Raw genomic sequence first — 17,564 nt, 5'->3', positions numbered from 1 at the left:
AATTGTTATATTGAGATTAGAATTTATTGTTTTAAGAATTTATTTAATAATAGTTATTTATTTTACACATGGACTAGTCGAAGATTTTAACTAGTTGAACGACTAGTTGATTAACGATCTAGTCTCGTTGATGAAAAATACGTCGACGACCCATCCCTAGTGAAGAGCGTCGCGATTAATCGCGCGAGTAGAGCAGTGTGTGGCCAGACGGCAATATCGAGGCGAGCGGCAGCGCGATGAGCAGGACGAGGAGCAGCACGAGTAGCAGGACGAGTAGCATAGTGTGGCTGGGGTATAAGAGTTTATTACAACGATTTTACAATAATCTGTATATTGTATTATTTTTGAATTATACATAATATTTTATACTCTTGGATGGAATGTTGAGATTTTTAGTTACTTATTAGAAAAAATATAAGATAGACCATAATATTATATTATATCAATATTTTTAAGAAGTGGAATGTAAAATTGCATAATTAAAAATCGCTTTGTCAAGATAAATGTTTTGATTTATAACCCATTTTTATTCCTCGTGACAATAAAACGAAACATCGCTTTTAAATTAGATAATTTTATTAATTTCCTTTTATTAAATAGACAATATGAAATCACGGTAAGTATATGATTGCAATGACGAAGGTACCAAAATAATAAGGTTTTGCACCAACAATATTATATTTACTATTTTCATTAAAACGGCAATGTCCGTTATTAACTAATAAGCCCCGCTCTTTCACTCTTATTGCATTTAAATAAATTATACAAAAATTACATGTCGCGTGCTCGCGCTACACGAGTCGGGCAATCACTAGACTTTCGTAAAGTCATTATTAATAATTAAAAGCGTATATTATTACGCAAGACGTACTATCTCTATCTTTAAAAAATAATCTTTTATAAAAACATCAGCGATAATATTGTTTTGGATAATAACCTTAACAATAAAGATTTATTTTCCTGGGATTCTATATAAATAGTAGAGCTATATAGTTTTTATGCTTTAGGTAAGTATAATTATATTATAGATTTTATAATAAGGAACAGTTTTGACGGACATTCACTTTTTATGGTAAAAATTTTTGTTCGGTGTCCTGTTGGACAAGCACACAAGCACTGATATTATACGTGTATAGTGAGCCTTTTTGACTCTATGGTTCCAACAAGGATACCCATAGACAATCTTTCGTTATTATGGTGTCAATGACGTTTGACCGCGTAGCCAAGTGAAAGTGTCACGTCAGTCGAAACTGGAATATCTGTCAGAATTTAGAAACAGTTTTGGTGTTATATTTTGTGTTAATTGGTACATATTCTTGTTAATTATGAAGTTATAAATTAATCAGCCTCTAAATTTTTGATTCTGGGGTTTCTGTCATTCGTATTTAAATTAATATATTGAATAATTTTTTAGTCTCAGGTTACCACCGGGAAGATGGTTAAGCCTGCAATTGGAAGAAAAACTAACAAAAACCCACCTATTTTCAGTCACGAATTTGTGATACAGAACCATGCCGATATTGTATCATGTGTTGTTATGGTGTTCTTGCTCGGTCTTATGGTACAGGTACGTGTAAAAAGTTTGCCACGTAAGCCTTACGGTACTTTCTTTATGAGCTTTTAATAATATAACTAATAGATTTTGACAAAGCTTCATTAAAAATAATGTTAAGTAACATCAACAATCTATATTTAATGTTAAATAACTAAATGCTTTTACAGATATGATAAGGATATTTTCTGATATGATTGCTCTAATTTTAAATATTTTGTCAATCAAATGTATCTAATTCCTCTGTACTAATCAAGATAAATCAATAAATGTATAATTTATAGTTAATAATTCAAAACATATGTTATTATTTGTTTCAGTCCACAACTTCAATAGCCAGTTTATTCATCAGCTTGCATCACAATGTCAGTGGAATTGAACCATCAAGGGACTTGCCAAAAGGAGAGGCATTCTTCTATGAAGCAGGCTGGAAAGATGCCTGTGCTGTTTTCTTCTACTCGCTTGTGTGCATTGTTATGCATGCAATCATCCAGGAATACATTTTAGATGTAAGTATTATAAAAAAAAATATCACTACATAGTATAAAACAAAGTCGCTCTCCCTGTCCCTATGTCCCTTTGTACGCTTAAATCTTTGAAACTACGCAACGGATTTTGATGCGGTTTTTTTTTAATAGATAGAGTGATTCAAGAGGAAGGTTTATATGTATAATAACATCCATTAAATAGTGGAGAAGTACTGTTATTTTTGAGGTTTCTAATGTGATGTCGTAAAAAATTACATTTTTTCCGCTTACATTGCAAACGCAGGCTCAACCCTACGAGTTTTATCAAAATAATGTACTAAGTATTATACACATTGAAAAGGTCTACAGAAAAGTCCGCGATGGTATATGTCTATCTCATATGGATAACCCACAATAACTTTTTTTTGTCATTTACTTTTTACGACAAATAATGGCTAATAATGGCTAATTAAATGCGATTTTAACCAATACAGCATTAATCCTTAACCAATTAAATACCTCGAATACATTGTTCATTTAATATAGATCTATATGGCCCTTTACACCGTATGATTTAAGTGAATATTTTCGAAGATATTACAGATTTAAAAATTGCGGGACGTAGCGTTTGCGGCGGTACCGGCCGGCCGCCCGGCTATCTATTTTATACCCGTACGAAGTCGGAGCGGGCCGCTATGTTTTTATATACAACATTCACAGTTTTTCTGTAGTGTATTTAGTATCAGCATTGCACCCGTGCGAAGCCGGGGCGGGTCGCTAGTTTAATATAAATATTAAATGCATGCTTTGCATGTTTCTTATAAATCACCTCTGTAGCTTCTTATTATTTACTTTGTATTATTTTACAAAAAACACAAGTGTATATTGTATGTAAAATTGTTCTTTTTGTAGAAATTATCGAAAAAGTTCCATTTATCCAAGTCAAGACTGAGTGCGCTCAATGAGTCTGGCCAATTGGTTGTGTTCCAACTGATGACTTTCATCTGGGGAGGTGATGCTATCTTCCGTGAAGGCTTCTTGTTCAACATTCCTCAATTATGGGATGGTGAGTTGAACATATATACAAATTGAAAAAAAATTGAAAACTTGTATTTTTAAATAACATTTATTGTTTAACTAAAAATTAAGTTATACAAATAATGTGGATCAAAATATATTAGATATTAGATTATATAGACATATTAGAACATTATTAGAACATTTCTTAAATTTTTAATATACATTCATTTTTATCTTTAAACATACATAACTAATTCAATAACTATATTGCTTGATCAATTTCTAATGTTCTGTCTTTAAATAAAATCTAGTAAAAATTATTTTGCATTATTGTTATACAGCATCTTAAATTTGTAAACATTGTTATGGCACAACATTAATATCATCCGTTTGTAGGTTACCCTAACCACCCAATGACATTCCTGCTGAAACTGTGGTGGGTGGTCCAAGCCGCTTACTGGATCCATACAATCCCTGAACTGTACTTCCAAAGGGTGAAGAAAGATGAGTGGGCCGGACGCATTCGCCAAGCTGTTGTTGCTTTCACATTTGTCTCTTTGGCATATGCTTTCAAGTGAGTTTTCATATGCTATGTTGATAAAAATATACAAAAAATGTGTCATATGTTTTGATTTGCAGTGCAATTTTGACCATGTGATAAGTGAGAAAAATCTAGAACTAATCAACAATGTTCTTTATTTGATAGAAATTGATTCTTATTGCATTAAAAATTGAGCTCATTTTTGAATAAAATATAGGTAGCTGAATATCTGCAAATTAATAGATTGCAAAAAACAAAAAAAAATTGAATAGTCAAAGATTCTTTGTAATCTTATATATAAAATTCTCGTGTCACAATGTTAGTCTGCATACTCCTCCGAAACGGGTGGACCGATTCTCATGAAATTTTCTGTGCATATCGGGTAAGTCTGAGAATCGGCCAACATCTATTTTTCATATGTACCACGGGCGAAGCCGGGGCGGACCGCTAGTTTCATATAAAATTCTTATAACTTCATACTATTTTTTGTATTTTAAATGTTAGACATACACTATAACTACTTTTAATATTGAAACAGATAAATAATAGTCTGGTTAAGTTTCCTATATTTTATAAAAATATTTGTCACAGGTTCCAACGTGTGGGTGTAGCTCTCATTGTGTTGCATTCCCTTGCCGAGTTTGTCGCTCACAGCTACCGCCTCAACACCATCCTTCGTGGTGAAAAGGAGGACTTCTTAGACAAATGTGAGTTTTAGTTTTATACTAGTGTTTGATAAAATTTTTGACAAGTGACATTTTTTAAGATATTTGTCCAATTTTAACTATACATATGTTTTTTTCGCTGCTTTGTTGTGTCGGAGAAAACACGTGTCTCAGAGATTGTTTTTGTTTTTTACGTTTTTTATTATCCTATTTTTTTTCTAGTGATACCAAACTTTTTGTTGTGTTTGTGCTGTTTAGGTAAGCAATTGAAAACTAATTTTCCTTCTGCAATATGGGTCCTGACCCTCCAGACCTTAATAAACCGGATCTACAGAGTGAGATGATGGAAGCGGAGTCTACGGGCCACAAAAGGCCCCGTTCCGATCACTCCTCTAAAGACTCCGACATTTTACCCTCCAAACGCCATATCCCTGATCACGACTATACTATCCCAGCCTCCCAAACTACCTATATTGATCCAATTCTTTTGAATCCCCCATCTTACACTGGCGAAGAGTGTGGACCATACATAGTATATGTGTCTCGCACAGAGGAAGACCCTTCGGCTGGTCTAAGTATAAGACCCATTAAATTCGGTTCGTTCTTATATAAACACCGTGTCCAGAACATAACTAAAGATGGTGTTAGACCTATAGGCCGTAATAAAATATCGGTGCAATTTACTTCAGCAGCAGATGCAAATAATTTTCTTAATTTTTCAAGTTTAAAGGAAGCGAAATTTCAAGCAACTATTCCCTTGTTCCATATAACCCGTATGGGCATCGTCAAGGGTGTCCCTACTGAATGGTCAATGGAGGAATTTGTAAGTTACATAGACTTTCCAGGAGGACGTGGTAAGGTTTTAAAGGCGAGGCGTTTAAATAAAAAGCAGAAAATTGATGGAGTGACGTCTTGGACACCGTCCCAATCTGTAGTCCTTACCTTCCAAGGGCAAACTATGCCCAATAAAATATACTGTTTATACACTGCCATGCCGGTTGAGGTCTATCAATTTCCGACAATTCAGTGTTTTAAGTGCTGTCGGTTCGGTCACGTTCGTGAACAGTGCCGTTCCCAAGATCGCTGCTATCGGTGCACTCAAATGCACGCAGGTGATACCTGTCCCAAAACAGAAGTAGAGGCGTCCTGCCTCTACTGCTCAGCTAACCACTTTGCAACTGACAAAAGCTGCCCGGAGCAGGGTCGTCAAAAAGCGATTAAATTGTTGATGGCGACTGAAGGTGTCTCATTTGAAGAGGCATCAAAGTTGATCCCAGGTTCACGCAAAACATTTGCGGAAAACGTTAAGACCCATCCATCCACCATCCACTCAGTAACGCCTGAATCCCACCTCACATTATCAAGCCAACCTATCCCTACGGTTTCTTACAAAAAAACTGTAATGAGATCTCCCCGCCCCAGGGCTACTTTGGGAACCACTTATGATACAGTCGCTCATAACGCCATTGTTCGCGACGTTCCACCTTCCCTCCCCAATGGGTGCGCGCTAATTAATAATACTACCTCACCCTCGGCCCCTTCGCGCGATGATAAACTTTTAGATATGTGTTTATCTTTTATTGAAAGTTTAATAAATGAGTACCCCGAAAAATTACCGTCCAACGTTGCCTTAAGATTCTCCCGTTTTTCTTCCATTCTTTCAAACCATGGATCTAGTGTTCCTCCAGTGGAATGCACAGAGTATTCGTCGCAAAAAACATGATCTGATAGAGTTAATTGCCTTGCATAAGCCTGTTGTGGCTGCCATCTCGGAGACATGGTTAATTCCTGGTTCTCATTATTGGGTTCCGGGATTTTCTTGTTTGCGTGATGACAGGGATGACGGTTATGCTGGAAGTGCTCTACTTGTAAACCGATCGATCCCATTCACCCAGATCCCTCTTCCGTCGCACGGGCGGTATTTCAACGCCGTCGCAGTGCGAGCCTTTGATATCTCCTTTTTATCTGTTTATATACCTCATCCTCATCCCAGTATCATCCCTGACCTATCGTTAATTATTTCCTCTCTCCCCTCTCCCGTGATAGTTATGGGAGACTTCAATGGCCACCATACTTCATGGGGATCTTATATGTGTGATACCTTTGGACGACTTTTAGTGGACCTCTTTGATGATCTAAATTTATGTATAATCAATGATTGTGCCCCTACTAGAAGAGTTTCCCCCATGCAAAATCCTAGAACTGTAGTCGACTTAAGTATTTGTTCATCTATATTAGCCTCCTCCCTTTCTTGCCGCACCCTTCCCTCTACATTTGGTAGTGATCATTTCCCAATTCTCCTTTCCTGTTCTCGTACTGTTCATATCCCCACCTCCTCTTTTCCTCCCTTACTTAAATATAAATTAGAAAGCGCTGATTGGGACTCTTTTGCACTCAATCTTGATTCTAAAGTATCTAATCTACCAGAAATTCTTCGACAAAATTGCATGTCCTCATATAACTCCTTTGTTACCTGTCTCCACTCTGCTGCTTCTGAAACCCTGCCTGTAAAGCGAACCGCCTCATCCTCTCCCAGAAAAATGTCCCCTCCCTGGTGGGATCACGAATGTTCTGAGGTAATTATTGAGCGAAGGAATGCCGAAGACAGGTACAATTCTAATATGAGTTTCGAAAATTTTATTGTTTACAAACGAAATGCTGCTCATGCGAAACGATTTCTTTCAAAAAAAAAGAAACGAGGCTGGATACGATTCTGCGAGAGTTTATCACCTACTACACCTCCATCCATTGTATGGAAAAATATCCGTAGATTCCGTGGTTCTCTTTCCTATGCCAACCCATCCTCCAATAACCCTGATATCTGGCTCAATGATTTTATAAATAAATTAGCCCCCCCTTTTGTCCCTTCTGCGGATCTTATTCTCCTACCCCCATTTGATTTTATTTCTTATAATAATGTTTATGGAATAGATAGCCAGTTTTCTAGCCAAGAGCTGGATACCGTGCTTGAAGGCCTAAAGGATTCGTCCCCAGGGCTAGATGGCATCCCCTATTCATTTTTAAGTAGATCTAATAGTTCAACAAAGTCATATTTTCTCAATTTGATTAATTTATTTTATGAAACCGGCTCTACCCCTGATTCCTGGAAATCCCAACTCATCATACCCATTTTAAAACCTGGTAAAGACCCGATTGATCCTAATTCTTATAGACCTATTGCACTTTCTTCCACATTATCCAAAGTTATGGAACATTTAATAAAAAACCGACTGGAGTGGCACGTTGAGAGAAATAATCTCCTTGCTCGCTCTCAATTTGGGTTTAGGAAAGGCATGAGTGTTTTAGATAGCCTCAATATCCTTACCACTGACATACGCTTAGCCTTTCAGCAAAAAGGATTCTTGGTGGGTGTGTTCCTAGATATTGTATCAGCGTATGATAACGTCCATCTTCCGGTACTCAGACATAAGCTGTCTCAGATGAGTATCCCTGCGAGGATGATACGTTTTATCATGAATCTATTAACGATAAGATATATTCATGTGCGCGGCTCTTCTTCAAGTAGAGTTACATTTAAGGGCCTTCCCCAAGGATCAGTTTTGAGCCCAATTCTTTATTCAATCTACACGAATGATTTAGAAAGTACTGTTACTCCTTTTTGCAATATCTTACAGTATGCGGACGATATTGCATTGTATGCTTCATCTGACAATATGGATGATGTCGTTGAACGCCTTAATAGTGCAGTATCCAATTTAGAAGTCTGGATGAATGACCATGGTCTGTCTCTATCACCAGCTAAAAGTAATATTGTAGTATTCACCAAAAAACGTTCATTTTCGCCCCCCGTGGTGATTCTTGACAGTTCTGTAATGCCTGTGGTAAGTAAGGTCAAATTTTTGGGTGTTGTGTTGGATCAAAAATTAAGTGGTATTGCACACATTGACTACATTGTACAAAAGTGCGAAAAAAATATTAATGTGCTACGTTCACTCGCTGGAGTGTGGTGGGGTTCCCATCCATATTGCCAGAAACTCGTCTATAATGCAATAATTCGAAGCCACCTAGATTATGCATCTTTTATTTTTGAGCCCTGTAGTAAATCTGCATTGGTAAAACTAGATAAGATCCAATATAAATGTTTACGCCACATACTTGGTGCAATGAAATCGTCTCCAGTTAACGCTCTCCAAGTAGAATCTGTGGATCCACCTCTGTTTCTTCGCCGACAGTATCTTGCCGATAAATACTTTTTTAAAATAACGCAGTACTCATCACATCCTCTTCTTAACAAGCTCCAGAATCTATTACATTCTCTCACCTCCAATACTTTACGTTCGCCATCTGATTTCCCTTGTATCCTTAAAAGCCTTATTAAGTTTTATCGCCTTCCAGATCCTTCTTTTCAACTTGATAATCACCCTCTATATTTAACAAATTACAATGCTCTAGTTTTTAAGCCTTCCATTATTTTAAGTTGTGGTATAATTAAAAGTTCCCCTGATGCAAATATGTCTCTCAATAGACTCATTTCATCTCGTTGGCACGATTACAATTACTTCTATACTGATGCCTCTAAATCGTCAAATTGGCTACCGGTTGGAGTAGCTGTGTGGCATTCAAACTCTAAAACTATACTGCAATATAAATGTCCTCCGCTTTCTTCTGTCTTCACTGGCGAGGCAACAGCTATTTTAGAAGCTATTAACTTCATCCTCTCCCATAACCTTAAAAAATCTATCATCTTTACCGATTCTCTAAGCTGCCTTCAATCAATATCTTCGAACCCATTCCGTTCTAAATCAAATTTTCCAGTTATTCTACAAATAAGATCCTGCCTTTTTAACTGCTATGAAAAGAACCTCAGCGTTTTATTAGTTTATATTCCAAGCCATTCGAATATTACTGGTAATGAGAAAGCCGACGCCCTAGCAAAAGCAGCTATGTCTAGTGGTACCCTAGAACATTATTTAAACTATTCATACGATCTCCTCCCCCTTGCTAAGTCCCGCCTGGAAAGTATGTGGAACTCTTTGTGGAATAGCTCAAACAAGGCTAAATACTTCAGAGATATACAGCCCACGGTTCCCTGCAAGCCGTGGTTTTTCAAATATATAAATATTAATAAATCTACAGTGTCAACCATTTGTCGTCTCCGACTAGGCCATGCTTCCACACCAGTGCACCTAGCAAAAATTCATGTTCGTGATAACTCCTTATGCGAGTGTGGCTTAGCCGAAGGTGACAATGATCATATATTTTTTGAGTGCCCTAAACGAAATTCCTCACTTTTGGATCTCCTTCCCCCTGATGTTCCCCGCCCCACTAATTTTAAATGTTTATTATGTTTGGTTCCCTCCTCATTTGTTAACGTTTTATCCAAATTTATCCACCTCAATAATCTTAAATTTTAATGCTTTGCTTTTGTATATGTCCTGTTTGGTTATCCAGGTAAGACTGATCCAGCATTTGAACTGCTCAATCTCTTCCGTGATTTTTCCTCAGCACAGAGCATCAAGTTGCTACATTATAACCGTAGTCACTGAAATAAACGTTCAATTTTGATCTGTGCACACATGACACTTGACACTGGCAGAATCCGTCCTTTTGGGATTGGGAAGGCCATAGACAAAAAAGAAGAAGAAGAACTATACATATAAAAATTTAAGTGGACAAAACATTTTTAATTTTTTTTTCATACCACTTTATCCCAGAATCAGCATTTCTACGAGGATTCATTCTTAATTATTATTCTGAAAAAATAAGTATGACACAAGAAGATAAGATACTTTGCTAAATATAAGCTACAATATATAAGAATTAAAAGCAAATCAAATCACGAAAAAAATCTAAATGGTATAATTTTTCACAGTGTTGAGCGTAGTGAACGGCGTGGTGTTTGTCGCCGTGCGTCTCTGTTCACTCGTGCTGGGCGTGCTCACGTTCTACTACGGGCTCGCTGGCGCCGCGCCGCTGCTCGTGCGGGTTGGAGCCCTCGCGCTGCTCGTCTCCTTCCAGGTGAGAAATGACATGACAGGTTATAGCATGACGTGCTGGGATCTTACAGAACATGACGTGGCATGATCTGACAGAATTTGACGTGCATTAGTAGACTTTGAGTGGTGCGTTCTCGCTGCTCGTCTCCTTCCAGGTGACAATTTACGTGACATGATATGGTATGGCGTGACGTGACGTGACGGAATATGACGTGGCATGGTCTGACAGAATTTGACGTGCATTAGTAGACTTTGAGTGGTGCGCTCTCGCTGCTCGTCTCCTTCCAGGTGACAATTTACGTGACATGATATGGTATGGCGTGACGTGACGTGACGGAATATGACGTGGCATGGTCTGACAGAATTTGACGCGCATTAGTAGACTTTGAGTGGTGCGCTCTCGCTGCTCGTCTCCTTCCAGGTGGGTACTGATGTGACGTGACATGGTCACGTGACGTGGTCGGGCAGGATATCGCTCTCTCACTCTTATTCAAGTGGGAACACGATATGATACGACGTGAAACGACGTGACGTGATCTGATAGACACAACTTGTTGTAGAAAAATACGTGAGATATAGTAAAGCATGATCGATATTGACAGACACGACGTGACTTAATGTGGTTTTATATTTAAGCTGATATAAATAAATATATTAAATCTGTGATATGAAAGGATATTTTTACAAATTGATATTTTCGTGCTGCTGGTCTATCACAATAGAAGAAAACAATTACAATTTACAGCCTATGTCAGTCAGGCATGATATAGCTTTGTACTGTTGTTTATTTATATTGATTGATACCCTCACAATCATTCAAAAATCATTTGTCTTACAATATTTCACTGGAGATTTAAGAGATATAAGTCAACGAATTCATAAATTATTATTTTATAATATTAGGTGTACCTGATGTTCAACTTCATTACTGAAACAATGAAGCAACGCCAGGAGGCGCGTCAACTTGCTCTTAGCAAACCCAAGAAGGAAAGGAAAGAGAGGCCAAAGAAAGAAAAAGGTAATTTTATTGGTGGATTTTTTTATACTAGCTTAACTAGACTATAAAATTTTGTACATCGTGGATTTACGATGACGCATTTTTTTGACCGCATTTGATTAAATTATACTAGTGAATATATTTTTTTGTCCCCGGTTATATGTATGAGCAGCCACCGCTATAAAAATTTCAAACTGAAAGCCTAAAGCTTAAATTTTTTTTAAATAAAAATGAAAACAATTGGTAAAGTCATGCTCAAGTTATGGCAAGATAAAGGGAAATTATAATAAAATAAATAATGATACCTATATTATTTATCTTTAATTTTCAGTTAAGAAAGTCCACAACGAAGAATCTGACCTGCCCGAAGTAGATCAGAACACGAACAAGACTCTTCGGCAGCGACAGACCGCCGCGGCCAAGAAGTAAACCCACACACAAACATCGTTGTTGTGAACATACAACAAAATCATCTGAACATTATGTACTTTTATAACGAAACATGTTGACTTAAAATAAATTTTATTTATATTTGTTCCTATTGGTGTTGAATTTGATTGACGTTTGTTTTACGCGGGAGCAATCGCGCATATAATAATTTAAGACTAGGTATGATAAATAAAAATGCACAAAATATATGTAACTTTATTTATTACGAATTGTTTTTTGAAAACATTGACGACAATAAAGCTTTATTACATACTTCGTTTCTCATCTTTTCTTTCTTTCTCCTCATAAAAAATTATGGCGTAATTCTCCTGCGTAAAATTCGTAGTCATGAGCAAAAAAAAAATTGCCCAAATTGAAACTCCATTTTCAAATTTTATTATTTTTATCAATATCAATTCATTAAAATGCCCGTGGTCGTAAGTAAGTAATCCAGATGTATTTTTCATTCAATAGGTTGTACTTCCATTATTATGTGTATAATTTAGTTTCTGTATTCAAAATACAAAGTTACTATTTGTCGAAGCACAAAATAAAACGTGTAGCATTTCTATAAATATTCCATGTATGTGTTATATTATAATATTATGTAATAAACGAAGTTATTATTTAATGAGATTCTAAATGTATTGTATATTGTGTAGTTTGATGACAATTATTTAACGCCCAATATACGTGAAAGAAACATGTTTTAACTACAATCTTAGACTAAACATTATCGTAATAATGTATAGAGGATACAGGGTTGTAAAAATATCTCTTTAAAATGTAAAAAAACTAAATGTTTAGGTTAAAACGTTGTTTATATGAATATATTGATAAGTGTACCAATACGAAACTGTGTCTGAACACGATAAAATGTTTCCATTCAATTATTTTGCATAAGCAAATATTTTTATCAGAAATTCCAATAAATGCTTTTTAAATTATTTATATGTTATTTTTTTATTATATTTTTTATATCTATTTCTTAACTATTTTTGTAATACACTTACAATACCTCCTCAATAGTGTTTCAAATGATGTCCGGGTGCTCTTTTAATACACTATTTTTACATTTTACTAAACTATAGGACAAGCAGCAGCAATTTTATTCGACCGTATGTTTTTTTTGGATTCTAAGAATGTATTCGTGACTGTTGATAGTCGTTAGATTCTATATTATAATTCCTCCTATATCGAAATGTGCTCATAATTTATAATTTTCATGAATTGTCAATTTTTAAAAGCTTGATGTTGATTTAATTCAAAATAAATTTTTGGATATTTAACAGTTTTTTTTATTTCCAAATCCTTATGAACGACTAACACGTTATTTTTTTATTTTTTGTTTTATTATTAATGTTTATGAACTTGAAAGAAAATATCGCTTATCAAGACACAACACTGATTTTCATAAAAATGTTTATACAAATTAAAAAAAAGGAGTAACTAGTTAAATAAATAAAATAAAAATAGCAACAAACTACCTAACTAGTTACGTTTTTTCTGTGCAGTTTTATTAGTTCGTATAGCCTATTTTATACCTACACATTAGGAGCAGAGATTCTGACAAAAAATCTTCTGTGTCCCACCAAATTCGTCTGAAATAGCTTGAATAATAATATAAATGAATAATAATATGAATAAATATGAATGAATAATAAATAATATATGAATGCTTCTGGAACCTGGATATTTGAGAATAGGTAGGAAACTATATTCTCATGGATCCATATCACTGAAACTTGAATGAAGCAACAAAAAACTGCATCTTACCGTTTACATAATTTGATTGTTTGTCTGTATTGAAAAAATATAATTATCATTTTAAAACAAGAGTCGAGCCTAACATACCCTTAGAACATACCTATATCGTATAGGAGCTACCAACGTTGACAAGTGAGAATTTTAGTATAGTTGGTTCTTTGATATACTGTTCCTCTTGCTATTTCGGTTAGAGTCCGGGCTGTCTGGCTGGTCGCAGTGGTTGCGTTTATTAGTGCGCATCGTATCTGCACACGATAATTTCCTTAATTTTAAGTCATTTTTTAACGCGTAATTTTTAATCTTTTGCCTTTAGATAGATCCATCAATCATAATTTTTTTATTGCAAGACGTTTTTTTCGTTGTTAAATAGGTGCCAGACGCAATTTTTAATTTCGTTTTTATAAAAAATTCAAATTATTTTAGAATGTCTGTAAATTTCATATTATGTTCTTCAAACATAATATAATCTAAAATTAATTAGCCAGACGCTAATTCGATTGTTAAGTATTAAAAAATGAGTATAAATAAAAAAAAGTAATGAAGCATGCAGCTCATCAGCTAGTGTATTTTAATTATGCGACAGGAAATAATTGCAAGAATACAATATTATTTACACTTGTTCTTATAAATTAAAAAGTTAAAATGAAAAAAAAAAACATTAAAGTGAAAAATAAATTAAAGTTACCATACATTAAAAAGAATGGAATAAAAACTATATCAATGAAGGTTAAACAATTACATTGTTAAATTTAAAAAGCTATCTTCATAATCATCATCATCATCATCTTCCCTCTCACTGTCAGAATTATTTATGTTATCGTCTAAGCCGTCTAAGGAATTTTTATTGTTTTCCAATATTCCATTATCTGTAACAAAAAAAATAATAATTCATTTATTCAAAGTAAAAAGATTTGTTCGTTATAATATAATAATTTAGTTTTTCTTGATTAATGTTCTATTCAATACTTACTTTGAATAATAACATCTACAACTGTGGAAGGTGATTGCTCTCCCTCAAACCAAACAAAATCGTATTTATCTTTGTTGATGGTCCAACCAGAAGCAACTGGAGATAAAGCTGTCGGTTGTTTTTGGTGTGCATTTCTCCATAGCTTAGTCACATAGCGAACCTTAATAAATGTTAAAACAATTCAGCTTTACAGGGTGGTAAACTGGAAGAGTCGAAGTTTCGAAATTTTTTTGCAAAGTTTTCTTCAGATTTTTTACACTTGAAAGTACTTGAAAACAGATGAAATCGAACATCATTAATATTACAACAATTTTGGACACCGTACATTTGACAAATAAATTTCTCAAGGGTTATAAAGGTAAAGGTTTTCACTATTTCTCCATCATCGGTAATTATATTTTGAAAAGCTAGTTGATATTCGTTCGATTTTTCCAATATTTTAAAAGGTCTGACTTTGCCTTTTCTAAAAAATGCTGGTGTGTAATCACACCCGGTGATCGCGTGGAAGCATGGCAAAGATTTACATAAAGATATTCCAAGTATTCGGTATATTTCATTAACGTTTATATATCGCTGATGATTTCCTACAACCATATCCATCCGCGTATTTCCAAACTATACATAGCCAGAACGCAACCATAGGAAACTGCTCGTGTATACTTTGTAATGCTGTTTTTAAGTTTGTTATTACAATATATACACGAATTTTGCGTACTGATCGTGTATACTTTGTAAAGCGGATGCTTGCTTCTTCTTTCCAAACTATACACGATCAGTACGCAAAATATGTATAACTAAATATAGCTACTACACCACTTACGCTTGAGCGAAATAATAAATATATAGGCAATCAAAGACTTGTACAGCTATATCTATCTACTTTTATTCTTCTTGATTGATTCAGTAAAATATGGAATAAAAATATTATTAGGTAAGCTTAGAAAAATAAATAGGTAACAGATATAAGGGTTACCTATGGGTTAGGTTAGGTTCGTGTTTTTTTAACTACACAAAAATAGGAGCCCCGCGAAGCGGGGCTCCGTCGCCTCGCAACATGCTCGCAACCGTCTTCTTCTGGACTTATTAGATTCTTACATTTTAGCACTATTGTCAATTGTAAGTCGTGCAGTATAGTCGGGAACGAAGACACAAGCATCCTCGATACAAAAAATATACGATCAGTACGCAACATTATATACACAATACACATGCATTTTAATAATAGATTTCAAAACAGCAATACAATAATATAAACGCGAGCAATGGAGAGACGCCGCGCTTACTCCGAAACATACACGATTAGTCCGCATGCGTACTGGCGCTGTATGTTTTGGAGCGCTATTCTTACTTACTTCACTACAAAGTATACGCGAGTATTTGCAAGTATTTGCGTACTGCTGTTGTATAGATTGGAAGAACTTTGTAAAAAAGTTATTTCCAAACTATACGTGATTAGTTTCACACCGTTGCGTACTGGCCTTGTATAGTTTGGAAAGACGCTATCCATCCAGATTTTCAAAGAAGATTTCAAGTGATCCATATTTCCCAGAAGTATAATCAAAATATCAGAGTCAGAACAGCGTATAACAACTTCAGCATTAAAATCATCAAAATCAAATCATCAAAACACACACACACTCGCATGTTTAAGTTTGTATTGAATTTAACTAAAGTAGTTAGCATGAATTTATATAGCTAGTATACTAGCGGTCCGCCCCGGCTTCACCCGTGGTACCTACATGTTTAAACTATCCTATCTCTCAAGTTGGATCGAACTGCACATGGTGTGCGAATTTTATTATAATCGGTTAAATGGTTTAGGAGTCCATTGAGGACAAACATTGTGACACGAGATTTATATATATATATTTTAGTATCAGCATCGCATCTGTGCGAAGCCAGGGCGGGTCGTTAGTTGAGTAATAAAAAAAATTGTTTTGTATAGAAGATTGTTGATGTACCCTAATAGTTTATTTTTAACCTAAGGAATAAAATGTACCAATGGAAGGTACTTATTCCCACAACACAGGGAATCCTAGAGTAGGAACAATTCAATTTCTATGCATCTTATATTTTCGAAAAAAAAAAGTTATTGTTTATTGTTATTTAATTTTCGCGGCCGACCCTTTCTATCTGTCTTGCACTTTAAACTATCTCTCCATATACACAATCATCAAATTGTTATACTTACCTACTTTCACTACGTTTTTATTTGTACATATTTAATACTTAACAATCGAATTAGCGTCTGGCTAATTAATTTTAGATTATATTATGTTTGAAGAACATAATATGAAATTTACAGACATTCTAAAATAATTTGAATTTTTTATAAAAACGAAATTAAAAATTGCGTCTGGCACCTATTTAACAACGAAAAAAACGTCTTGCAATAAAAAAATTATGATTGATGGATCAATCTAAAGGCAAAAGTTTAAAAATTACGCGTTAAAAAATGACTTTAAATTAAGGATAATTTCCTGTGTAGATAAGATGCGCACTACTGAACGCAACCACTCCGGCCAGCCAGACTGCGCGGACTCTAACCGAAATAGCTAGAGGAACAATATATCAAAAAACCAGCTATACTAAAATGACTTCTTTTTCAACGTTAATAGCTCCCGTACCAATATTAGTTATGATGTTTTCTTAGTACCAGTTCTATAATTACGAAACCATCATAATATTATTTTATTTGTGTTTTTCCACATCACAAAACAATAGCAAATTTATATTACTTATTATGACACTGTTTAAGACAAAGTGGTCAATAATATTTTTAATTCATTGAAATTACCTATTCGGCCATTTGAAAATCCATCTGGACGAGCAATTCACAAGTCTATTATTCTGTTGTTTTAACAGAAAAGATAATCATTATTTGTCATAACTAAATATTTATATTTTACTAGGTTTCCGCCCGTGGCTTCACCCGCGCAGTCCAAGAAAAACCCGCATTGTTCCCGTTCCCGTGGGATTTCCGGGATTGCGTCATTTTCCCGGGATAAAAAGAAGCCTATATGTCCTTTCTCGGGTATCAAAATATCTACATACCAAATTTCATGAAAATTGGTTCAGTAGATAGTTTAGGTTTGATTGAGTAACAGACAGACAGGCAGAGTTACTTTCGCATTTATAATATTAGTATGGATTATATCTACTAATGCTCTAACATACAATACCTTCATGTTAAATTATA

At 34.9% G+C, this 17,564-nt stretch overlaps 2 protein-coding genes across 2 annotated transcripts; both read left to right on the top strand.

Annotated features, from left to right (window-relative positions):
• The first annotated feature begins 1,175 nt into the window (after nucleotides 1-1,175).
• Nucleotides 1,176-12,917, top strand: TRAM (translocating chain-associated membrane protein 1). The gene is made up of 9 exons (XM_089696476.1): nucleotides 1,176-1,306; nucleotides 1,415-1,567; nucleotides 1,873-2,061; nucleotides 2,932-3,085; nucleotides 3,436-3,613; nucleotides 4,172-4,287; nucleotides 10,079-10,224; nucleotides 11,106-11,220; nucleotides 11,531-12,917. Exons 2-9 carry the CDS (start codon nucleotides 1,436-1,438, stop codon nucleotides 11,626-11,628), a joined length of 1,128 nt encoding a protein of 375 aa, XP_089552602.1. The 5' UTR covers nucleotides 1,176-1,306; nucleotides 1,415-1,435; the 3' UTR covers nucleotides 11,629-12,917.
• Nucleotides 4,381-5,968, top strand: LOC149487791 (uncharacterized). The gene has a single exon (XM_089695783.1). The coding sequence runs from the start codon at nucleotides 4,538-4,540 to the stop codon at nucleotides 5,966-5,968; it is 1,431 nt and encodes a 476-aa protein (XP_089551909.1). The 5' UTR covers nucleotides 4,381-4,537.
• Nucleotides 12,918-17,564: the final 4,647 nt, after the last annotated feature.

This window comes from Colias philodice, chromosome 6, assembly GCF_061535455.1.
Source record: "Colias philodice isolate Cphi_HAF_F1 chromosome 6, ilColPhil1 Martin Lab GWU primary, whole genome shotgun sequence".
Lineage (NCBI taxonomy): Eukaryota > Metazoa > Arthropoda > Insecta > Lepidoptera > Pieridae > Colias > Colias philodice.
Note: the sequence above shows the minus strand (reverse complement) of the source record. Positions and strands in the feature narration are given on the sequence as shown.

What these genes read in the sequence shown, in the direction of transcription:
- TRAM (XM_089696476.1), top strand. Translation starts at nt 1,436, where the DNA reads ATGGTTAAGCCTGCAATTGGAAGAAAAACTAACAAAAACCCACCTATT. An exon ending in TCCAGGAATACATTTTAGAT is followed by an intron (nt 2,062 to 2,931) that starts GTAAGTATTATA and finishes TTCTTTTTGTAG; the next exon opens with AAATTATCGAAAAAGTTCCA. An exon ending in GAGGCCAAAGAAAGAAAAAG is followed by an intron (nt 11,221 to 11,530) that starts GTAATTTTATTG and finishes TTTAATTTTCAG; the next exon opens with TTAAGAAAGTCCACAACGAA.
- LOC149487791 (XM_089695783.1), top strand. Translation starts at nt 4,538, where the DNA reads ATGGGTCCTGACCCTCCAGACCTTAATAAACCGGATCTACAGAGTGAG.